This window comes from Cuculus canorus, chromosome 27 (genome assembly GCF_017976375.1).
Source record: "Cuculus canorus isolate bCucCan1 chromosome 27, bCucCan1.pri, whole genome shotgun sequence".
NCBI classification, from domain to species: Eukaryota; Metazoa; Chordata; class Aves; order Cuculiformes; family Cuculidae; genus Cuculus; species Cuculus canorus.
Window position 1 is genome coordinate 4,350,357 of NC_071427.1, and position 24,912 is coordinate 4,375,268.

The 24,912-nt window shown below is 62.9% G+C and overlaps 1 protein-coding gene across 5 annotated transcripts; it reads right to left on the reverse strand.

Moving 5' to 3' along the window:
• Positions 1-312: 312 nt before the first annotated feature.
• Positions 313-22,663, reverse strand: SEMA6B (semaphorin 6B). Of its 5 annotated transcripts, none has more exons than XM_054049907.1 (17): positions 22,578-22,663; positions 8,812-8,960; positions 7,889-8,018; positions 7,502-7,562; positions 7,348-7,410; positions 6,880-6,981; positions 6,671-6,761; positions 6,465-6,584; positions 6,273-6,361; positions 5,949-6,166; positions 5,692-5,823; positions 4,651-4,800; positions 3,821-4,015; positions 3,038-3,178; positions 2,721-2,798; positions 2,214-2,272; positions 313-2,113 (listed from the first exon to the last, which is right to left on the reverse strand). In XM_054049907.1, the coding sequence occupies exons 2-17, from the start codon at positions 8,924-8,926 to the stop codon at positions 1,125-1,127; spliced, it is 2,733 nt and encodes a 910-aa protein (XP_053905882.1). In that variant the 5' UTR covers positions 8,927-8,960; positions 22,578-22,663; the 3' UTR covers positions 313-1,124. The 5 variants fall into 5 exon arrangements, with proteins under 5 accessions (XP_053905882.1, XP_053905886.1, XP_053905883.1 ...); XM_054049911.1 differs by lacking the exon at positions 22,578-22,663 and adding an exon at positions 18,925-19,284; XM_054049908.1 differs by lacking the exon at positions 22,578-22,663 and adding an exon at positions 13,427-14,586.
• Between the last annotated feature and the right edge of the window lie 2,249 nt (positions 22,664-24,912).

Consider the following 24,912-nt stretch of genomic DNA (forward strand, 5'->3'; position numbering starts at 1 on the left):
GGTAGTCAGCATGGTCTGGGGGGGGTCCATGGGGTGGTGGGAGAAGCACGGAGCGTGGGTGCACAGTGCATGCGCGTGAGCACAGCGGGATGCACGTCTGCCCACAGGGTGTGTGGGTGCAGGTGTGAATGCACGGAGGAGCGTGTGACCTGGGGGGAGGGAAAAAAAAGGGGGTACATGGGGATTTCACAGAGCGGGGATCCACGTCCCCCCCCTGCCTTGTCCCCCCCTGGCTGGTGGCATCCATCAAGACTCTTAGGAAGGGTAAGAAGGTGCTGAGGCGGCAGCGGGGGACTCGCCTCTGGTAAACGGGCGTTTATTGGGGCCGCGGGGTACAGACCGCGGGCGGCCGCATGCATGGCCACGGGGGAGGGGGGGGGCACCCGCCGCCCCCCACCCTATTTACAGCCTGTCCCCCCCCAACCCCGGGGACCTGGACCCCAGGGCCAGGCAGGGGTGGCACCGAAAGGGCACCCTTTGCCAGCAGAGAGTGGGTTCGGTGGGGACTCCCCAGCGGTACCCCCACATCCCGGCTGTGCTTCCCAGGAGGGGGTGGTGTGAATGTGGGGGCATCATGGGCGAGACACACTCCCCCCCATCCCCAAGCTAGCAGGGGGCAGCCCCAGATAACTCAAGACAATTTGGGAACCCCCACCCTCCTGCACCCCAAATGTTCACCGCGTCCCATCACTGCAACCAACACACCCCGGTGGCACCCCCGGGTGTCCCCAGCCCCTCTGGAGGGGGTGTGTGTGTGTGTGTGTGTGCACAGCCCTGCTCTGCCTCAGCTGTGCCCGTGTCCGTGCGTCCATCCTGCTGCCTCCCAGGGATCCCCCTCCCAGGGTGCCGCGGTCCCTGGGGTCCAACCTGGCGATGGGACGGGATGGACGGAGCATCCCAGGGCAAAGCAGCCGGAGCGCAGGGCACTGCCCCGCGCTGCCCAGGGAACCCCCCAAACCCTTCCCAGGAGCACCCCAGGGGGTGCCTATCCCTGCCCCCCCCCCTCCCCATGCAGCATCTCTCCCAGTGCCCACAGCTCCTGTCCAGCCACCCCTCCCTGTCCCCCCAGGGAGCCAGGGGACCCCACCAGTGTCCTGGGGAGGGGGACACCCCAAGGTAGGACCCTATTTTCCGGAGGGAGTCCGCTCCACGCCGTAGCGCAGGAGGTGGTGCAGGTCCGTCAGCGCCCGCGGGGGCCCAGCCCGGGGTGCCCGTGGTGCTGTGCCGTGCCGCCCGTAACTGCCCGCTGGCACCTCGCCGCTGTTGAACGTGTGGTTCCTCTTGAGGTGGGCGCCGGGGCGGCCGGTGCCATTGTTGGCGTTGAAGTTCAGCTGCTCCGGGTGCCAAGGTGGCCCCTCGGTAAAGTCTCCCCCCTCGCCACCGGGTGCCGAAACCACCCGTCGGCGATCGGGGCTGGGGCGCGGTGTGCTGGTGAAGTCACCGTAGGAGCTGCGCGGTGGACGGCGGGTGCCGGTGGGAGGGTGCTGCCGGGTGCGAGGACCCTCCTGGGGGTCCCGACCCCAGTGTCCGTCACCCGAGGAGTCGCTGAGTTCAGCCTCCAGCTCCTGGTCCACCAGGATGGCGTGGCAGGAGAGGGGGATGCCACGAGCCGACCGGCTGGAGCTGGCATGCAGCCGCCCAGTGCCGGTGGCGGTTGTGCCAGATCCACCGGGGTCCCGCAACGCGGCATTGATGATGTTATGACTCTGCTCCCAGGTGCAGTTTTGGAGGGTGCCGGGGCAGCGTTTCTGCTGCAGCGGGGTCTGCTCCGGCGTGGGCAGGACCCCTGAGTCCAGGTCGTGTTGGGTGACCTTCCCCAACTCCTTTGGCCAACCGTTGGGCATGAGCGGGGCCAGCAAGGCGCCGGGCTGCCCGCCACGTGCCCGCCGCTCGCCCAGCCGGCTGACGCTCACCACCGATTCGCTGTGGGCCAGGATGGTCTCCTTGTCTTTGCGGCGCGCCAGCTCCTTGCGGTCCCGGTGGCCGATGAACCAGCAGACGCTGAAGCCAGAGATGACGGCGCCGATGACAAAGGCGGCTACCGAGGAGATCACCAACAGGTTCACCGAAACCAGCCCGTCCGGCTCATCCACAAAGCTCTCCGTCACCAGCCCTGGGTGATGGGGGACGAGGGGACGTCAGGGGATGGACATGGTCAGGGCCTGGTGGTGCCATCACCACGTCCCCAAGTCCCGTCCCTGCCCCGCACTCACCCTCACACTCGCCCAAGTGGGATGTGCTGCTGCCGGTGATGTCCTGCTCGAAGGCTGCCCTGGGGGGTACAAAAAGTGGGAGGCTCAGCTGGTCTCAAATGGCCTGGCAGAGGGCTCCCAGCTTGCTTTGGTAAACAATGAGTTTAGAAGGTCTCAGCAGTAGGGGGGTTGCACTGGACGATGCTCTTGGACCCACCATCCTATTCATCCATCCATCCATCCATCCATCCATTCATCCACCCACCCACTCATCAACCTTCTCACCTACCCATCCACCCACCCCTCAACCTGCCCACCTATCCATCCACCCACCCACCCATCCATCCATCCACCAACCCATCAACACACCCATTCATCCAACCATCCATCCATCCATCAACCCATCCACCCACCAACCCATCCATCCATCCATCTATCCTATCCATCCATCCATCCTATCCATCCAATGACCTCCCTATCCGCCTGCCCCGTGTCCTCCAGTGTCGCTCCCGAGCCTGGCAGCTTTACCTGGGGCTGGGCTCCAAGAAGATGCAGGAGCCCTCGGGTGTCCAGCCGCAGTACGGGTCCCGGCTCCCGAGGCAGTTCCTGGCAGGAAGCAATGACATCGAGATCAGCTCTCACACAGGGGGAACAACACCCCAGCCCCCCAACAAGGGACCCTGACCCCACACCATCCCATGCCTCAGTTTCCCCTAGCCATGCTCCCAGCTATGCTTAGCCCTTCCCAGCTGGATCACAGCGCAGGGTCAATTCCTGGGACAGGAGGCAACCCCCTCCTTGTAAGGCCCCTCCGCCTCGAGCCCTGCTGAGATGGGGGCACTCACTTCATGCAGCCCGAGTGCTGCTGGCAGCGAGCCACGGGCACCCTGGCCACACACGGGGGGAAGGCCAGCAGCAGGGACCCCGCCGCCTTGTCCAGCTCCAGCCCCAGGAGCCGCCGCTCGTCCTCCGTGTCCCGGCCACACCTGGGGACAGGGTAGAGCTCAGCGTGGTCCGGCTCTGATCCACAGCTGCCTGCTGTGGAGCCAGACCCAGTGCAGGCTGGTCCAGAGGAGGGCATCTCACCCGTTCCCACCACACCATTCACACCCTGGCTCCTTGCATCCCTCTGACCCATCCCCTCCAACCATCCATCCATCTCACTCATCCGCCTACCCCCAACCACCTCATTTATCCTACCCGGTCACCTTGCAGTTGTCAATCAACCCCTCCCTAAACATCTCATCCACTCGCCCACCAATCAATCCAACTACCCCCTATCCATTCAGCTCTCCAACCACTCATCTAACTCATCCACCCATCCATCCATCCATCCACCCACCAACCTATCCATCCATCCATCCATCCACCCATCCATCCATCCATCCATCCATCCATCCATCCCATCCATCCATCCATCCCATCCATCCATCCATCCATCCCATCCATCCTATCCATCCATCCTATCCATCCATCAACCCATCCATCCATCCATCCATCCATCCAATCCATCCATCCAATCCATCCATCCATCCAATCCATCCATCCAATCCATCCATCCAATCCATCCATCCATCCATCCATTCGATGACCCTCCTACCGTCCTTCCCCTCCCTCCCAGCACCCACCTCCCAGGGTGGTAGGTCTCAAACTCCTCCAGGAAGACGCTCTGGCTGCCAGGGGCGGCGGGCGCGGTGCTGGTGCTGGCGTTGGGCTGGATGAGGAACTTGAGTACAGTCCCCGTGCTGGAGCCAAGGAAGACCACAGTGTGGTTTCCCCATGGCCCCGCCGCATTGTCCACCACGATCTTGCGGAGCTGATAACTGCATGGTGTGAACAGAGCAGGCATTGCGGTGTGTGGGAGCCCGTGTGGCCCTGGGCAGGGGGAAACTGAGGCAAGATGGGAGCACGAGGGGCCATGCAGATCCCAAAAGGAAATCGGTCCAGATCCCAGCCAGGAACCAGCCCAATTCCCTCAAATCCCTTGGCAAGATCCAAGCTGGTTCCCAGCTCCGCATTCCAGTCCTCAGGTCTCTCAGCAGACTTACGTCCCTGTCCCCAGTTTCATGTCCCACACTCCCATCCCCATCCCCTTGTCCCCATCCCCATGTCCTCACCCCCACATGTCCCTCCCCAACCTGGTGTCCGCATCCCCATCCCCGCGCACACTCTGGCTGCCCTGCCGGCAAGAGGCTACGGCCTGAGAGCGCCGCTTGATTAATTCCCCATCAAGCAGCAATTAAGGCAGATTTAATTAGGACGAGACAATCTCCACTGCAAAGTTTATGAGATTTATCAGGTCTCCTGGCGCTCTCCCGGCACTCGCGTGCATGTGCTGCAGCAGCGTGAGAGGCTCCAACCAGCGCCCACCAGCACCCACCAGTACCCACCAGTACCCACCAGTACCCACCAGCCCTCTCGTGCCTCCCCGGGCCGGATCCTGCCGCGGGATGCTCACCGGCTCATGGTGCGGAGGATCCAGGGTACGTTGCCCAGGGACGGTACTGCCTCGTCCATCAAGGGGTGCGTCTTGACAAAGTTGAGGATCTCGTCGGGGAAGGTGCTGGAGGAGTTGTAGCGCATTCCCGGGGAGGCGCAGCACCCAGGCCTGCGGCCGCGGCACAGCTCAGCATCCCCATGGCTACAATGGCCCTGTCCCCATCCCTGTCCCCATCACAGCTGGTCCTGGCCCTGCCTGTCACCATTTCTGTCCCCATCTCCATCCCCTCCCACCTTTTCTGCTGACATCAGCCTTGGCTGCCCCGTCCTCATCCTTGGCCTCTTCCCCATCCTCACCACCGTTCCTCCAGTACCGGCCCTTGCCAACCCCATCCTTGTCATAGAATCATAGAATCATTGAATAGTTTGGGTTGGAAGGGACCTTAATGATCATCCAGTCTCACCCCCTGCCATGGGCAGGGACACCTCCCACTGGATCAGGGGCTCCAAGACCCATCCAACCTGGCCTGGAACCCCTCCAGGGATGGGGCAGCCACAGCTTCCCTGGGCACTCTCATAGGAAGAAATTCCTTCTTATGTCCAGTCTAAATCTGCCCCTCTCCAGTTTATCCCCATTGCCCCTCATCCTATCCCTGTCCTCCTTGATCAAGAGCCCCTCCTGAGCTTTCTTGGAGCCCCTTCAGGCACTGGAAGCTGCTCTAAGGTCTCCTCAGAGCCTTCTCCAGACTGAACAACCCCAACTCTCTCAGCCTGTCCTCGTACGGGAGGTGCTCCTGTCCCCATTGTCGTCCCTTCCCTCATCCCTATCCCCATTCCTGTCCCCACCAGTCTCCCTGAGGGTACCAGCCCTGATGATTCCTGTCCCCATTCCTGTCCCCATTCCCATCCCTACTCCCATTCCCACTCCCACCACTCTCCATGTATGTACCAGCCCTGGTTGTCCCCATCCCCATCTCTGTCCCCACATCCATCTCCATGCCCTCTCCTGCTGGTCCCAGCCTGGCTGTCCCCATCCCTGTGGCCACAGTGGATCACTCACCGGGGCTTGGGCACCATGTCCTCGGGCACGGGTGTCCAGATGGACTCAGGGGATTTCTGCTCCCAGAAACGTCCCTCAAAGACAGCGGCCACTTGGGTCATGTCAAAGGCGCAGACGGCTGAGCCAGGGATGCTGGGAAGATGCAGTCATGGGGTGAACATCTCAACCCATCCCCATGTCCCACACGGGCACTGAGGCTCCCAGTGGGGTCCCAGCCCAGCCCCAAGGATCTCAGTGGGGCACAAGGGGGTCTGGACCTGTTGGCAGGCGTGGAGAAGACGGCCAGCACCACAGGGCGCCCATCCAGCTCTAAGATATCCGTCACAGCTTGGATGACGTTGAAGTAGAAGTGTGAGTCACCCGGCACAGAGCAGTTGAGCCGGGCCTTAAGGAAGGAGGTCCACTGCTTCTCCAGTACCCGCTGCGAGCCCCCCATGTCGTTCTTGCAAACCCGGGCCACGCGGGACACCACCACCTACGGGATGGACACGCATGACCCCCTGGTACCCAACCCCAATGACCTTCCCCTTGTCCCTGTCCCCACCCCAGGCGTCTTGGGCCACCGTGGGGATGTCTCCCACCTTCTCCAGATAGTTGAACTCCATGGCGATCTCCCGGAAGAAGAAGTAGACGTGGCTCCTCCATTCCACGGCGTGCACAAAGTAGGGCTCTGTGGGGACAGCGGCAAAGTCAGGGATGTCCCAGGATGGTGTAGAAGGGGATAAGGACCAGTTCTGCGAGGCACGTGGTGGGCACCACGCCACACGAGGCACCTTTGAACCATTTGGAGTCGTGTTTGACGGTGCGGAGGGTTGGGCTGTCCCCCAGGCTACGGTAGATGACGGCGTCGATGGCCAAGAAATCCGTGACAGTGGCAGTGAAGAGCATCCCCCCTGCACAGGAGAGAGGCGTCAGCTGGACGCGGGGTGGGGACAGCGAGCAAGGAGCCCGGCGTGGCGCTGGCGGCGCCAGCTCTGACCTGTGAAGAGGGCCACGTTGGCGTGCTTGGGGTCGTAGGGACAGCGGGCCATGCCGCTGATGTTGTCCCCGACAGGCTCCAGCGTGTCCATCTACGGAGGGTGAGACGGGGCCGTGAGCGACGCCACGTAGGCAGTGGGGTCCGTCTGCCTCGGTGGCGCCGGGGGGAGACACGGGGGGGTCCGCAGCCTGACAGGGGGGTTGACTCACGCTGTAGTTAGCGCAGATGGGGTTGAAGGCGTTGGTGCCACAGACGAAGAGAAGGCTCTCATTCCGCACCAGCAGCACCTTGATGAAATTCCGGCACTCTGCCTGCGCCAGCGAGAGGGGACCGTCACCCTTTGGCACCCCGTCCCCTCCATCCCACCCTTGGGTGCTTCCATCCAGGCCCCCATCCCTGCACGGCTTGAGTTTGCGGGGTGTTTTCGCCCCAAAATAGCATTGACGGGACCTAGAAATTGGATTTTCGGCTGCGCGTGCTCTGATCCATGGACCCAAAATAATTAATTACAAACCCAATTATCCAAGCGGCCAATAAATCATGGAGATACAACCGCTGGCAAAGAGTTGGGAGGCAGAAGGTGACAGGGTGGCTTTGTGGGTGTGACATGGGGTGCAGAGGGTGCTCAGCCCCCACTGGGGAGGGGTCTCACTGGGTGCAGACCCCCCACCCCGTACCTCGTGTTTCCCCTTCATCCGGCAGATGCTGATGTCGTGCTGGTTTGAGCGCCACGTCAGCTTCTAGAGGGGGGCAAAAACCCAGCGTGGGACTCAGACAAAGCTGGCAGCCCCCCTAGAACCCCCCCATGGCATTCGGGGTGTCGGCACTTACCCGGTGATAACGCATCTCACCGGCACCGGTGGGCTCCAGGCTGACGCGGTAGACATTGTCCCTGGGGAGGGACATGGGTATCACCACACTGCAGGGCTCCCTGTTACCATGCTAGGGGTGCCCCGAGGATGTGGGGGTGCAAGGTGTGTTGGGGGGGGACTGCAGGATCCACTGCCACCCTCCCTGGGGAGATGTGGGGTGCTGGGGCAGGTCATAGAGCATCAACCAGGGCAGTGACAGCCCCATCGGAGCCCTCTGAGGTGTCCCATCCATGGCAGATTTTGGGGGCCCCCAGGGCAGGCAGTGGGGTCCCACCCCAGCAAAGCGGTTTGAGGTGGGGTGCTGGGAGCCCACCCCCAGCGGGGAGGTTTTGGGGTGCTGTCAGACCTGTCCCCGATGAAAAGGGTCCGGTTGACCTTGAGGATGCGTTGGATGTTGAGGCGCTGGGTCCCCCCACCTTCAGGGCCGGCCGGGCGGCTCATCCCGTGGCCCACGAAGACAGCGTAGTGCTTCACATCTGGAGGGACACATGGGGGGGTCACACGCTGCTGGGGCACCCCTCGGCCCCTGGTACCCCCAGACAGTCACGGTGACCGCCCTCACCCAGCCCTTCCCACGGGTTCCCCCCATCCTGCCTTCCCCTCCAAGGATGACCAAACCCCTTTCTCAGGGATGCCCCATCCTGCCTTCACCCCAAAGCACCCCAAAACCCATTCCCATGGGTGCTCCCCATCCTGCCTTCACCCCAAAGCACCCCTAAACCCCTTCCCATGGGTGCTCCCCATCCTGATTTCACCCCAAAACCCATTCCCATGGGTGCTCCCCATCCTGATTTCACCCCAAAACCCTTTCCCATGGGTGCTCCCCATCCTGCTGTCACTCCAAAGCACCCCAAAACCCCTTCCCATGGGTGCTCCCCATCCTGCCTTCACCTCCAAGGATAACCAAACCCCTTTCTCAGGGATGCCCCCTCCCGCTTTCACCCCAAAGCGCCTCAAAACCCCTTCCTATGGGTGCTCCCCATCCTGCCTTCACCGCAAAGCACCCCAAACCCCCTTCCCATGGATGCTCCCCATCCTGCCTTCACCCCAAAGCACCTCAAAACCCCTTCCCATGGGTGGTCCCCATCCTCCCTCCACCCCAAAGCACCCCAAAACCCCTTCCCATGGGTGCTCCCCACCCCGCCTTCCCCCCAAAGCACCCCAAACCCCCATTCCTTCTCTGTGCCGAGTCGTGTCTCCCCCTGTGCACCAATGCAGCCCCCCGATACTCCCCCCCACGCTCGCCGGGACTCCTGGGGGGTCACTCACATTCTTCGGGGGCCACAGCGATGGGGCCAGGCTCCTCAGGGAAGGTGCCGTGCGCCGTCCTCTCCACGGCGAGCAGGAGCAGCAGGACAAGGGGGATGCGGGGAGGGGACCCCATGGTGTCCCCTGGCACGGGTGGGCACCCACCGCACCTGCGGGCACGGGGAGAGGTGGGAGGGAGGCAGCATCCCCCCTGCCTGCCTGGGTTTCCTCCCCATTGCACCCCACTACCCTCCTGCATCCCAAACCCATCGCCAGCGCCGGCGTCTGGGGGGGTCTCGGCGAGCGGGTGGGGGTTGAAGGCGTTGGCGCTGGGTTGGTGCCAGCGGTGAGGGGCCGGCATGGGATGCAGCTAGGATTGGTGATAGGGAAGCGAGTCCTTCCCGGGCTGAAGAATTTCAAATATGCTGGGAAAAGCGGCCCCCGCGCCTTTGCTGAGCACCCCCAGCGCCTGCGCGGCTCCGTACTGGGGCTACGGAGCCCAAACTGGGGCTCTGCTGGTGGCTCAGCACCAGTTGCTGAGGGGGGGAGCTATGCCAGTGTGTGCCAGCGTGGCAAGACCGGGGACATGGGAATTGGGGGGTAAGGCAGCAAAACTCTTCCCTGTCCCAAACTCCATTGGGATGGCTCGGAAAAATCCCTGGGAAGACATCAGAGCACCAGGTGCCACTGCACCACCATCCCTGGGCAGCGCCAGTGCCACCACCACTGTCCCCCACTCAACACACGTCACCATGAGCCACAGGGACGGGGGGAGGAGGAGGGCTGGGTAATTAGCAGCCAGGCAGTGATTTGATTGATTATCAATTCTGTGAGAGCAGAGAGAGGGTTTGATGGAGCTGCTGCCCTCCTGCCACCGCGTCCCCTGCGGGCAGAGGACGGGTGACATTGTGCAGGACTGGGGTCACGGTGCCGGGATGCTGAGCAGTGCCAGCGGGGAGACTTGTCCCCGTCCCCTCTGCAGTGCCACCAGCCCTGGGGGAGAGCTGGCCCTGTCCCCATCCTGGTCCCCTCTGAGGTGTCACAGCCTCTGGGGGCAGCTGACCCTGACCCCACTGTGTCACAGCCCCAAATGGGATGTGACCCTGGTGGCACAGCCCTTGGGGACAACTGACCCTGTCCCCACAGTGTCACAGCACCCAGGGACACCCAACCCTGTCCCCACAGTGTCACGGACCCCGGGGACACTCAATCCTGTCCCCACAGCATCATGGACACAAGGGACACCCAACCCTGTCCCCACAGTGTCACAGCCCCCAGGGACACTCAACTCTGTCCCCACAGTGTCAAAGCCCCCAGGGACACCCAACCCTATCCCCATAGTGTCACAGACTGCGGGGACAACCAACCCTGTCCCCACAGTGTCACGGACCCTGGGGACACCCAACCCTGTCCCCACAGTGTCACAGCCCTTGGGGACACTCAACCCTGTCCCCACAGTGCCACAGCCCCTGGGGACACCCAACCCTGTCCCCACAGTGTCACAGCCCTCGGGGACACCAAACGCTGTCCCCACAGTGTCACAGCCCCAGGGGACACCCCCGTGTCTGGTGAGGTGGGTTCAGATGCACTCCCCCTTCCAGGGATGGCCACAGCCACGCAGGGCCAGGATAACCAGCTGTGGAAGGGGGCCGTGCCTCAGTTTCCCCACCTGCCCACGAAGCAAACAGCACCGCCCATCATTCAATATTTTCATATCTTTCTACTAAATAGAACCGACGGGTGCCTACAGCAATAAACCATTCCTCAAACCCAGCACGGCTGAGCCAGCGGCACCGGCAGCACCGCCGCGGCACAAACAAACCAAAGCAGCCCACAGGTTTGGTGTTGCCAAGCTCACGCCAAGGAGTGGGATGGAGGGGCATTTCCCCCTCTAAAAGAGCAAAACGAGCTGTTTCTAACTAGTTTGTCACCCACAGCACGCTGCCACCACCCCGGCAGCGCCACGGGTGACAGACTGGTCAGGACAGACCACCATCCCTTGGAAATTCCAGTCTGGATATTCTTAGTTTTTAATCTATTCCTTGTGCCTGGGCTGCTTTTATATTATAAGATATAAGATATTATATATATCTTATATAATATATAATTATATATTATATTATATATAATTATATATATCTTATAATATAAGATTATCAATTTAATTATTGCTGTAATTAAAGTCTCGGAGGCTTTTACCACCTGAACTGAATTAGGGGGCTTCCCCAAAGCCCTTTAGGGACTGCTGGGGCTCCTCACCCAACCTCATTAACCAAATAAACCATCCCGCTCGGGTAACGATGTCCACATATTGTAACCGTCCCCATCTCAAAATCATCAAATTTAAGCGTCTCTGCAGGATCCCCAAAAAGCAGCTCAAGGGATGGAGGGCTCAGCATATAGCAGCCACCTGAGAATCCACCCACTCCGGGTAAGGTTTGGGGTGTCGGGGAGGTGTTGCTGCAGCCTTGGGTGTCCGTAACCCCAAACAGGGGTTCTGGTGTCACCGTCCCCCCTCACAGCCTGCGCGGTGACAGCGAACAAGCGTGGGGTAACCGGAGCCTCCGGCAACATAAATGCCTGCGATTGTGTGGGCAAAGAAAAGGCAGCTATGGCAGCAGGGAGGAGGGGGCTGGCGAGGAGAGGGGCACAGCAGGGAGAGTGGGGGGGGGGACACACACAGGGACCCATTCACAGCGGTGGTGGAGGAGAGGGGGTGGCCATCGTGCTGGTCCCCAGCATGGCTGTGGGGAAACTGAGGCAGCAGGGGGAGATGGCGGCTGAGCAGGGAGGGGTGGGGGGTGTCCACAGGAGATGGGGGTCTCCCGTTTAGATGTCTCCGACACCGAGTGGCTGAAGAGCCTCAGTCTCTTGTCCTTGTCCCTGCTGCAAGCCCCTGCTCTGTGCCTCAGTTTCCCCATTTGAAAGCACGCTCAGCCCTCACCCTCCGCACAGAAAGCTTTGGGCGCAGGGGAAGCTGTTTACCCTGTCCTTCCTGCTCTGTGCGTCTCCCCAGTCCTCAGCACAGGGGTGACGGGGCAGGAAGGGGGGGCAGCCCCCCATTTTTACCCTTCCCGCCCAGCTGCAATTCTTTGGGTGTTGCAGCAATCTCAGAGCACACTGAAATCTCTCCGTTCCCCCCTACCCCGACTCACTACATGGAGGGGGTACACTGCCCCCCTTCCCTTCCCGGGGGTGGGAGTCCTTCCCCGCACCCCGTACCCCCACCTTGGCCCCCGCTCTGCCCACCTGAGCTCCTCCGGCTGCCTCCACGACACGGCCACCTCCGTCCCCAACACTCGGAGGGGGGGTCCCGGGACTCCAGGACGGTGTTAGGGTCTCCGGTGTCCCCAAAGTGGCTCAGCTGTCATGTAAACCCCCCCCCAACCCTCCAAGGGACCCCCAGGGGAAGGGGCCCGCGCCCCCCACCCATGCCAGGTGGGAAGGTAGGGCTGATGTCACCGTAACCGGAGCCACCACCCCGGCAGCTGTCACCGCAGCGGGGACCTGGGGGGGGGGGGGCCACCCATGGGACTCCCCGAGCGACACGGTGGCGTCCCCTCGGAAAGCAGCGCAGGAAGACGCCGGCATGAGCCCACCCGGTGAGAGACCCCCCCATCCCCCCCAAAACCATGGTGGGGACAAGAGGCACCACAGTCACCCCCTGCCATCCTCACCCGGAGCTGATCCCGGCTCAACTCATTCCCATGGGATCCCAGATTTCATCCACGCTGGCTCAGAGCAGAAACCCATCAGCACAGGACCAGGAATGGGGTGGGGGGGACACACTGGGGGGGGGACACACTGGGAAAGCAGCGACACCATCTCCAAAATCCCTTAAAATACAACTTTTCAGCAGAAGAATGGCAGCAGGGACCCAGCACCACCAGCCTCTAATTATTAGGGTTCGTTAGGAGGCACCTGACGAGGGGGGGGGGGGGCCATAATTCAACCCCCCCATATGGCAGTGGGGAGGGAATACAGCATTATCTCAACCTCTAAATCCCCTCATTGAGTTAATGCTGGATTTTATCAGCTCTTGGGGGTAATTTCCTCTAGAAAGCACCCAGCACCAATAAGCAATCAGCAATTAGATATGCTAATGAAGCCCTTATAAGCAGTAGTAAAGAAAAGCACCCCCTTGACCAGCCAGCCCCCCCAAAAAAAATAGTGGCTCCCGGTCCTCAGAGCATCCCTTGGCTCTGTGGGGTCACTCAGGGGGGGACACCCCCATTGCTGGGGGGTTGGTTGGGGGTCCCCAGTAGAAACCCCCTGCAAGTGGCTATGGGGACCACCCCCCCACCCCAACCCAGCTGCTGCTGCGGCTGAGGGGGGGCTCAACACCAACCCCCCCCCCCCCTTTCTGGTTTCCGTTCCAGGGTCGGTTCAGATGGCAAAGCCAGGAAGCAGCTGTCCCTGCGACGGAGCAAATGTCACCCCGGCCACCTGGCACCGCGCGCTGGCCCCCCCTCCGGCCATGTCCCCCCACCCCCCGCCAAGCAACACCGGGCTACATGGCACCCCCAAAGCTAGAGGGGCTGTGAGAATGGGGGAGACCCCCTTATGGATGGGGTCACCATGCGGGTGACAGCGTGGGGGCCACCAGTGTGGGACACACAAGGCACCCACCGTTTACCTTGGCGCTGCTGCGGCCTCGCCAGCGGCTCAGATGTCCCCCCAGCCTCCTGCTCCGGTTACCGGCTCCGCTTACAGCTGCCTTTTATAGCCCCCATCCCCTCGCCATCGCTCCCCCCACTCCCAGCCAGCCCCTCTGGGACACCCCAAGGGGGTCCGACCACCCCAATGTGGGCTCTGCGGATGGTAGGGACACCACAGTCACTTTTGGGGGGCTTTATCGCCCACCGTGGGTGCCCAGGGGTGACAGGAGCTGTTGGGTGACACAAGGGGTGCCGGGTGCCCCCAAGGTGTCCCTTCCACCATGCTACGGTGGTGCTGGTGGTGATAATTTGCATATTAAATACATACTCCTCTGGATATTAAGGATGGTTTTCTATGCAGGAGACGTCACGCTTCGCGCCAAAATAAACCCTGCGGAGGGGACAGCAAGGGGGACAGAGAGGGGCAGCGTGGGATGCTGTCCCCCCCACCCCAGTTCACAGCTCTTGTCCCCAAGGTTGCCCCGTCTCTCCCAATTCATAGCCCTCAGCTCCCATCCTTCCCAAGTTACAGCCCTTGTCCTCTCCCCTTTGTCCCCAAGCCCATGGCTGCCCTGTCCCCCCAGTTCGCAGCCCTTGTCCCCTGTTCTCGCGGGGCACACACGGGTGTCCCTCTCCTGCTGGTGTCCCCAAGGCACTTGTCCCTGTAGGCATACATCTCTCCATGTCCCCCCCCCAAGACTGTCACCTCTTTGTTCCCAGGGGCATTCATTCCTTTGTCCCCAAAAGCACTGATCCCCCTCATCCCGGTCTCTTGGGCCACCCCAGGGGCTCTGCACCCTCGCCGGGTCCCCCTCGGCTGCCAATCCTCGTCCCAGCACCCGCATGGCCCCGGGGCCACCCCAGCCATGGGTGGCCGCAGACAGGTCCCACCGGCAGGAGCAGGTCCAGCCACTCTGAGTCACCACTTCTGGCCTCCTGCCTCAGTTTCCCCTCGCTATGGGAAAGGAGGACGCCCTGCTCTCACCACAAGCCTGATCATTGCTCCTGGGAGCTCCCATCCAAAGTGCCACCAATCCCCTGCACCGCACCATCCCTGTGCAACCCTGTGACCCAAGAGAGCCCATGGCCCCAGGGAACCCTGTCCCCAAGGAATACTGTCCCCAATTAGCCCCATCCCCAGGGAGCCCCCATCCTCCTGGAGCTCATATCCCCAGGGCGCCCCATTCCCAGCGATCCCTTGTTCCAGCGTGTCCCATCCCCAGGGATCCCTTGTTCCAGGGTGTCCCATCCCCAGCGATCCCTTGTTCCAGGGTGTCCCATCCCCAGGGATCCCTGTCCCCAGGGTGTCCCATCCCCAGCGATCCCTTGTTCCAGGGTGTCCCATCCCCAGGGATCCCTGTCCCCAGGGTGTCCCATCCCCAGCGATCCCTTGTTCCAGGGTGTCCCATCCCCAGGGATCCCTTGTCCCCAGGGCGCCCCATTCCCAGGGATCCCTGTCCCCAAGGTGTCCCATCCCCAGGGATCCCTTGTTCCAGGTGTCCCTGAGCGGGCAGAGGGGTGCACAGCTCCCAACCCCAAGAGCCAACAGGCAAACCCCTCTCCACGTGGGAGACCCTACAACCGCAATCCCTGCTCCCAGGAACCATGCAAACGGGATGCACGGACACTCAGCTCCAGGGAAAAGCCCTACGGTAACAAACCAGGGGACGGAGCCCCATCATTATCCGGGTTATGACACGTGTCCGAAGCAACCCCGATCCCAAGAAAGCAACCCTGCGATAACAAACCCAGAGATCCCAGCAGCCAGGAGAGCCGGAGGAACCGAGAGAAGGGCCAGGAAGGCTCGGAGCAAGTGCTCAGCCCCGTATCCTGCTCATTTTTTTAAGCCTCAATAAAGTTTGGTTGTTGTATTTGGTGATTTTATTTCCATTTCGGTCTCTCCCGTGCCAGCTGTGCTCAGCTGCTCCGCTCCAGCTGGGAAAAAAAGGGCTTTTAATTGCTCCAAGCTCAGGGGTCGGCACCTCGAGTTCAGATCTCTATGCTTTCCATCACTTATTTGTAGTTAAATAAGATTAAATACTCTCTCTGCTTACTCAAACGTACCCAGAGGCGCAAGGGGTGCGGGTGGGTGCAGCTCCCAGGGTCCCCACTGTGTCACCACCCCCGACTTCACGCTGTCCCGAGGTGATGGGACCTGGAGCTGCTGCCCATGGTGCGTTCCCACCTGGACCGCTGCTCTGTGACCCTTCTCTCCCTCCCGGGGACACCAAGGGATGGGGATCCCATGGGGACAGAAGCCTCGGTCACCCCAAATTCTGGGCACAGTTGGTGTGCCAGGAGCCTGGGGTGACCCGTGCTGGTGCTGTGGCATCAGCCCAGCTTTTGCCGGCATCTCCATCTCCTCGCTGCCGTGACCCAGCTCCATCCTGCGCTCTGCACCGAACTTCCAAGGTTTCAGCTGGTCCTCCTCCCGCACCCCCGTCCCCATCACCGCGAGCCATCATCCCAGCACCCCGATCCCCGACTGGGCTGTAGGATGCGCTGGAGTTAGGCTAGCGTGGGTGCCGGGATGTGGGATGGGATGCAGGATGTGGGATGCAGAACATGATGTGGGATGCAGGATGCAGGCTGGGATGCAAGACGCAGCATGTAGCACGCGATACGGGATGCAGGGTGGGATGCGAGAGAAGATGTGGGATGTGGAGTGGGATGCAGGCTGGGCTACAGCGTGCAGGATGGATGCGTGGTGGGATGCGGGGCGCAGGGTGGGATGTCGGATGCAGGATGGGGGATGCGGGATGCAAGTGTGGAACAAAGGACCATTGTTAGCCGGTGAGCGCCCAGCACTGCCGCCTCGCCGGAAGGTCAGGTGTTCCCTCACTGCCCTCGAAACAGCTCCTTGTTCTCCTGCCCGCGCTGGCAAAGCCGCTCGGCCGCGGGCACCCAACCAGGCCAGCACAGCCTCAGCCCCCTCCCCACTGCCACCGCCTGTCCCCAGCGCCACAAAGCTCAGGGCAGGATGGGTGACAAAGGTCCCCATCTCCTGGGTGGCCCCACCAGATGTGCCTCCCCGGGCAGATGTGCTGCGAAGGGGTGGCACGGAGGGAAAAATAGGATTATCGATTCCTGGATCTGGAGGAAGAACTGCCCAGGGGCAGCGGATTTCCATGGGCTGGGAAAGGCGCGGAGCTGCAGGCGCTGGGTGTGGGCGTGGGGTGCCACGGGAGGGTGCACCGCGTCATGTGTATGCACCGTGTGTCATGTGTGTGCAGGCGTGTAGTGTCACTGGTAGGTGTGTGCGTGCTTTGCATGTCATATCTGTGCCGGAATGCGTGTCCCACGCATCATATGTGCAGGTATCGGTGTGCACAGCCATGTGCAGCATCATGCGTGTGCAAGGCGTGTGCGCACCCGTTGTCACAGGTGTGCCTAGGTGTCAGCGCACGCACCGGCTGTCACGCGTGTGCAGGTATGTGTGCACCGCATCATGTGTGTGCAGGCGTGAAGCCGCTCGTCATCGGTGCGCTGCCACGTGTGCAGGTGGCTGTGCCCCAGCAGTCACGCGCGTGTGAGGGGCGTGCAGGGACGGGTGCACGGGAGCGGTGTCGGAGGGGGGGGGGGTGGTGGTGTTTGCAGAGCACGTGAGGCTGTTTGCACGCATTCCGGTACGCACACATCTGTGTGCAGAGCCGGTGTGTGTGCACACGCGTGTGCATGGGGGTGTTAGGCGTGTGCGGTGCGTGCAGGCAGTGGAGAACCCTGGATCGGGGCGGGGGCCAGGCGGGCAGGATCAGGCCCTGGGCTATTCCCAGCGCTGACCTCACGCCGTGCAGGCTCGCTCCCCGAAAGGTGACGTGAAGGAGAAGGCGCAGCCAGTGCCGTAGCAGCTGACGGGGGTTATTTGCAGCTCCGTGCTCGCTACCTGCTGCCCTGCGCAGGATTCGGCCCCGCGCAGCACGCGGCGAGGACAGATCCCAGCTCCCAACCTCCCAAATCGGCCTTCTTAGAGCTTCCTAATTTCCCAGCGCTTTATCTCAGCCTCCCCTGGAGAGAGATGATGGATGAGGCTGATAATAAAAACCAGTTACGTTCCCACCGCCCAGCCTGGGGCTGGATCCGGTCTCTCTGGGGCACACGTGGGTGCTGACACCGGTGCCTCTTCCCATCCTGCCCTCCTCCAGCGCTTGGGTTTGTTTTCAGCGTCGGAGGCGGCTGCCACCCCCTTGTCCTTGTCCTCAGCAAAACTACATGCTGTCCCCTTGCTCCGTGCCTCAGTTTCCCCACCTGAGCGCCCCATGGGTACTCCCTGCCTCAGTTTCCCCACCTGAGCGCCCCATGGGTACTCCCAGCCTCAATATCACCCCGATAAAGACGCATCCGCAGCCACCACTCACCCAGGGTCACCGTGTCTTTCCCTTAGATCCCTCCGGCACCAAACCCGGCATCGAGCTCGGCCGCGGCGCTGCTGGGTTTGATGAGATTATCCTGACGGGTGGGATTACACAGGGAAGAGCCGGGGATTATCCACAGCGCGTTGGCACGCTGCTGCCACAACCACGGCTGCTTCGCCACCTGTGGGCCCTACTGGGCTGAACTGGGAGGAACTGGAACCAAGAGGTGACTGTCAAGCCCTAGGACTGGGATCCCTTGGGATCTCCTCTGGCATCACCAGTCGCTATTTAATTAACCGGCTGCCGAGAACTGTCACAACGAGAAAAGAGGGATTTTTTTGCCCCCCCCCCCTTTTTTTTTCTTTAATTTGACAAATTTGTAATTAAATAGGGAGTAAAATCCTGTTAGCACAAGGCAGCCCCGCTGGGATCTCCTCCGCGCCAGACTATCGCTCTTCCTCTCCCTCCCGCCCTCGCGAAGGGAATCGTAACTTCCACCATCCCTTCTGGGGGACGCGACCCGAACCCCAAAGGTCCCCCCAAATGAGCCACGGAGTCCCCACGGCCACCAGGTCCCCTCCGCGGTGGGGCTGGTGCCGCTGGGGATACATCAGCATCCTTTTGGGTACCACAGTCAGCACCACCGGCCACATCCATCACCATCCTGGGGATGCAGGGATGGGGAGAAGAGCCCCCCAGAGCCCCCCCCCAAGGATGAAGCATCCGTGATGCCGGCAGCAGTTGGGATGCAAACAGGTCAAACAGGCGCAGCGACGCAGCCCAGATGGAACCAGGCTTGCTCCTGGTTTTCTTTACTACTGTTTATATTACCGAACGCACGCCGGATGCCACCGCATCGGCACCACTGCCAAACCATCCCAACCGAGCCGGAGGCAACTTGCTCACTGGCACACGGAGAGACGCCAACACAGGGAAAGCCACCAGCACACTCGATAGGAAAACCTCACCGACGGCAACACCGGGATAAAACGGATACGGCTGTGGTGGCCGCGGCGCGGGAGATGCACCGGGCGGCCGGCACGGCTCAACCCACTGAAAAATTAAATCGCATCCAAACTGGCAGGTTTAATTAAAAATATTCCAGCTTGTCTAAGGATACAAACCGCGTCCGGCACTGCAGCAGGGATCTGCATCCAACTCCGGTACCCGGCGAGCATCGTGCAGGCGTGGGCCTCCCAGCACTGGTAGGGAGGGAAGAGCCCTCCTGGGAGTCACTGGTTTAACTGGGAGCCCTCACAGGAGCTACTGGTTTAAGCTGGAGCCCTCCCAGGGGTCACCAGTTTAACTGGGAGCCAAACCATCACGTGCCACGTGTGAAGCTGCAGGGATGCCGGCTGCCGGGGGGCACGCGAGGGGGACGGTGACACCCCGCGTGGCGTGTCACCGCTCCGTCCCGTGACTCTGGGCCCCTGGTGGGGCTGGGAGGGCCACAAAGGCATTCAATATCTCGTGGTTTAGGGAATAAAGAGGGGTTCCTGCAACCCCCCCCCACCCCGTGTATGTCACAGCACACCCACACGCGTGCACATGCACCAACACGCGTGAACACGCGTGCACGGTCCCCTCCGGCTCGCCGCGCGCTCCCGGCAGCGCAACCCCATTCAAACCACTGCCTGGAAGTGAATTTGGTGATTTTCCCTTTGTTTATGGGAACAGCAGGAAAAATATCTTGGAAGCAGCTCCCGGAGAGGGGAAAGGAGCTGTGTCCCTGCAGCCCAACCACGGGCAGCATCGTCCCCAGCGGTGGGGGCTGAGCTGCACCCCAGCATCCTCAGAGCCTGACACCCCACCACCACCACCTCCAGGGGACCACCTGCAGCCCCCCCTGCACAAAACTTCCCCACCGCAGCCACGTGCCCTGGTGACAGCGGTGACCCAATTCCCATGTCACCCCGGGAACGCTGCAAAACGGGGTTCTCGAATGGGCTGCTCCATCGCTCATCGCTGCTCCAACTGCCTCAGCCCCCATCCGGATGCGACCCCAGCCCTGGGAGTGGGGGGAGTGGGGGGGTCCTGGCATCCAGGGCCAGATCCTGCGGAGCCGGGAGTTGCCCTCTAGTGTCACCAGCTCAGGCGCTGAATGGTGGCTGTCACTGCCAGGGGGACACGGAGGGGACCCCCCAAGCCAGCGCAGCCCTTCCCCACCGCTGTCCCAGTGGGACGGGGGGGGCTCAGCCATCCCCTATCGCCCTGCATCCCCGGAGCAGGATCGGCCCCACCGGAGCCAACCTGGCCCAAAAGATATTGAGGTGTTGGGAGATATAGGGGGGGACACAGAGATGCCAAATGTGCCACCATCATCCCCACTGCTCCCTGGCGTTGGGGACAAACGGAGGTGGGTGTCCCTGAGTTTTGGGGGTCGCTCGTGGCAGTTCCTCCCACACTTCCCAGGGTGGGTGGAGGGGCTGGATCCAACACTTAGCACCGGGGGGGGGGGGGGCTCCCCTCTGCACCCTCTGCCTCATGGCCTTGTTTGGCAGAGGGGAAACTGAGGCACAGCGGGAAGCAGCGCTCACCCAAGGTCACCCCAAGCCGACGGCACAGCCCTCACCCACCACCCCTCCTCTTCTGGAAGGTGCTAGACCCCCCTCAAAGGTCCTGGGGTGCTGGGGGCCCCCCGCGGCGATGGCGACAGGGCAGGATTTAGGTCAGGCTCAGCACCCCCCGCGTTATTTCAGGGTTACACCTTCCCCCCCAAACCCACAGATACCGACCCCCAAAGCAGGGGACGGAGCCCCCCCAGCTCTGCAGCCCCACATGGGGCTCCCCGGACGCTGGGGGTGCCCCCCTCGTGCTGGGGGTGCCCCACTACTGCCTCCCCATCGCAATGGGGTGCCCCCATACAGGTGTCGCTTCCATCGCCAAAGTTCCAGTTCCAGCAAGATGGAGCTGAGCACCCCCCAGTTTGTGGGGTGTCTACTTCCACCAGCCCATGTGGGGCCATTTTGGGGGGGGGGCTTTACCACCAACCCCCCCAGCTGAGTCCTCGCTGCTCCCCACTGCCCTTTCAGGGGCTGCACTGGCCGGACCCCCCATTTCAGCCCCTTCAACCCCAGCAGAGACTGCAAAGGGGGGGTACAAACCAGTCTACCCCTTTTTCTGCCCCCCCTTTCTCAACCAACAAGCCCTGGCTGCTTCCCAAAGAGGCAGCGGGGGCCAAACGGAGCCCCCCCATCTCCATCCTCCCAGCTCGAGGCTCCCCCCTCAGCACATTGCACCCATCACCGTGTCCCGGGGCTGGGGGGGGGTGAGGTGCTGGCCCGGGGGTGTGGGAGAGGATAGGGGGGTCGGGGTGGAGGGGATGGGGGGGCTCAAGGATGCAGGAAGGGGAAATGAGGGTCCTGGGTTGGGGGGAGGGGAGCAGCATTGGGGTATCGGAGGGGGGCAGATGGAGAGGTGGGATCAGGGTGCCGGGGGGGGGTGTGCATGGAGGTGAAGGGAGGATCTCGGGGGGGTGCAGGGTCAGGGTGTGAGGAGGGTTTCCGGGTACCGGGGGTGCACGGGGGTGCAGGATTAGGGTGCAGGGAGGCTCTCAGGGTGCTGGGGGGGGGCAAAGGGGTGCAGGATCAGGGTTCTGGGAGGGTCTCCAGGTGCTGGGGAGGAACTGGGGTGCAGCATCAGGGTGCAAGGAGGGTATCCAGGTGCTGGGGGGGGGCACTGGGGTGCTGCATCAGGGTGCTGGGGGGCCAAGGGGGTGCAGCATCAGGGTGCAAGGGGGCTCTCCGGGTGCTGGGGGGGAACTGGGGTGCAGCATCAGGGTGCAAGGAGGCTCTCCGGGTGCTGGGGGGGGGAACTGGGGTGCAGCATCAGGGTGCAAGGGGGCTCTCCGGGTGCTGGGGGGGGGAACTGGGGTGCAGCATCAGGGTGCAAGGAGGCTCTCCGGGTGCTGGGGGGGCAAGGGGGTGCAGGATCAGGGTGCAAGGGGGCTCTCTGGGTGCTGGGGGGGCAAGGGGGTGCAGGATCAGGGTGTAAGGAGGCTCTCCGGGTGCTGGGAGGGCAAGGGGGTGCAGGATCAGGGTGCAAGGAGGCTCTCCGGGTGCTGGGGGGGCAAGGGGGTGCAGGATCAGGGTGTAAGGAGGCTCTCCGGGTGCTGGGGGGGGGAACTGGGGTGCAGCATCAGGGTGCAAGGAGGCTCTCCGGGTGCTGGGGGGGGGCAAGGGGGTGCAACATCAGGGTGCAAGGGGGCGAACTGGGTGCTGGGGGGGCGAACTGGGGTGCAGCATCAGGGTGCAAGGAAGCTCTCCGGGGCTCTGGGCTGGTCTGGGGGCACGGGGGGTGCCCAGGATGCCGGAGGGGGCTGTGGGGGGCGGATGGGGTTGTCGGGGTGCCCCCCCCCAGAAACGCTGCTGTGAGGATGGGGATGCAGGATGGAGGCGCTGAGCGGGAGGTGGTGGTGGGGGGGGGGTCGCGGTGCCGGGGGGGGGGCGCGGGGTGCAGGCAGGCTGGGCAGAAGGGCTCGGGTTGGGGGTGCTGGGGGTGCTGATGGGTTTGGGGGGGCCGAGGGGGCCCCTCCAGCCCGTGACCCTTCAAGGTTCCGCCCGCTCCGCCCGGAGCCGCTAACAAAAGCGCCGCTTCCCAATGCAGCAGCAGCAGCGGCGGGGGGGGGGGCAGGGGGGGGGGGCACCTCTGATCCATCCCATCCTCCCCCCCGCGGCCCCCCGCGATGGGGCGAACGGTGGGGGGAGAGTGGGGAATGGGGAGGGGGGACCGGTCCCGCACCGGGGATTGGGGGGGGGGGCAGCGGGTTCGTTCTTACCTCGCCGTGCAGGGTCGGGGGGGTCCGGGTCGGGTTGGTGGGGGGTGGGGGGGGTGTTCCGGGGCTCCGCACCTGCGCCCGGGGCAGCGCGGGAGGCACCGGCACCGGGGCCGGGCGGGGCGGGGCCGCCGGTGGCTGCGGCTGCACCGGGGCCGCTCCGGCAGCCGCGGCGATGGAGGAGCCGCCCCCCCCCCGCCTGCCCCCGCCCCGGGAGGCGGCACGGACCGGACCCCCCCCGCCCCCCCGGACCGGGACCGGCCCCCCCTGAACCGGGACCGACCATCTCCGAACCGGGACCGACCCCCTCTGCCCCCCCCCCCGCTACCGGGACCGACCCCCTCTGCCCCCCTCGGGACCGGGACCGGCACCCCCTGAACGGGGACCGACCCCCTCTGCCCCCCCAAAGCCCCCGGTACCGGTACCGGACCGGCACCGGCATCCCCTGAACCGGGATCGACCGTCTCCGAACCGGGACCGACCCCCTCCGCCCCCCCCGGACCGGGACCGGGACCGACCCCCACTGCCCCCCTCCCGGGACCGGCACCCCCTGAACAGGGACCGATCCCCTCTTTCCCCCCTCCCGGGACCGGTACCGGCACCCCCTGAACGGGGTGTCCCCCCCACTCCGGGACACACCCCCTCTCCCCCCCTGCACCCCCGGCCAAGGGGGTCTCGCTCTGCCCTCCCGGGACCAGGATCATCCGCTCCCCCCCCGCCTCCGCTCTCCCCTTTCCCCCTCCCGCCCCCCCCCCCCCATCGCTGGCACGGCGATGTCCCCCCTTACTCCCCCCCCCATCCTCCCCCCTGTACTCCCCTTCGCTGCCAAGCACACCCCTGCCTCAGTTTCCCTCTTTGAACCCCTGCAGTGCAGCCACTGCGCCCCCAGCCCTACCTCAGTTTCTCTTTGAACCCCCACAGTGCAGCCACTGCGCCCCCAGCCCTGCCTCAGTTTCCCTCTTTGAGACCATGCAGTGCAGCCACTGCACCCTCAGCCCTGCCTCAGTTTCCCTCTTTGAACCCCCGCTGTACATCCACTGCGCCCCCTGCCTCAGTTTCGCTCTTTGAACCCCTGCAGTACAGCCACTGCGCCCCCAGCCCTACCTCAGTTTCTCTTTGAACCCCCACAGTGCAGCCACTGCGCCCCCAGCCCTGCCTCAGTTTCCCTCTTTGAATCCCTGCAGTGCAGCCACTGCGCCCTCACCCCTGCCTCAGTTTCCCTCTTTGAAACCCCGCCTTACAGCCACTGCGCCCCCAGCCCTGCCTCAGTTTCCCTCTTTGAAAGACCCCCGCAGTGCAGCCACTGCGCCCTCACCCCGCCTCAGTTTCCCTCTTTGAAACCCCGCCTTACAGCCACTGCGCCCCCATCCCTGCCTCAGTTTCCCTCTTTGAAAGACCCCCGCAGTGCAGCCACTGCACCCCTAGCCCTGCCTCAGTTTCCCTCTTTGAACCCTGTGCCCCCAGCCCTGCCTCAGTTTCCCTCTTTGAACCCCCCCAGTGGGGGGAAGATGCTCCGGGTGGGAAGTTTCATCTCAACCCCCAAGGTGCCAATCCTTGGCATCGGGGTCGTGGCTCCGGGAGAACTAAAGCACATATCCCTCCGAGGTGTCATCGGTGCGCTGAGTTGTGCCCAGTGCTCAGCCTGCCTGGCGACCAGGAGGGTTCTCACGCTGTGGGTGATTCAGCTCTTCCTGCCTCTCCTTTGGTCTCCGGGCCAGGAAGGGGGACAGTCACCCCAAGGATGACGGGGGGGGACACATCCCGTCAGAAGTCAGAAGTCGGGGGGTCTCCAGAGGAAGGAAACCACCACTGTGACTCAGCACTGAGTCATCGTCCCCAGGGGACAGTGAGGGGACACGCTGAGCCCCTTGACCTGTTCGCATACCCTCAGCTCCTCGCTAATTGGAGTGGTGCAGTGGATGTACTGCAAGGGTTCAAAGAGGGAAACTGAGGCAGGGCTGGGGGCACGGGGTTGAAAGAGGGAAACTGAGGCAGGGCTGGGGGCACGGGGTTGAAAGAGGGAAACTGAGGCAGGGCTGGGGGCGCAGTGGCTGCACTGCAGGGCTCCAAACTGGCTAATTAAGTCCAATTAAGTCTAGTCTGAATTAATTCCTCCCCAATTCCCGTGCTTTCTGAGGTGCTTTTTGCTGGACACCAATATCCCACGGCACCCCGACATCCCGCAGCCGCTCTCGACACGGGAATCCCCCCTGGGATAGTGGTTTTGGCCGGATATCTGGAAATCCACAGCTCGGGGAGGGCTATTCCAGTTCATAGACCTCTGTACAGAGATTTATTCCCGGGCTACAGGGGTTTATTTGACCTTTCAGAAATAGAG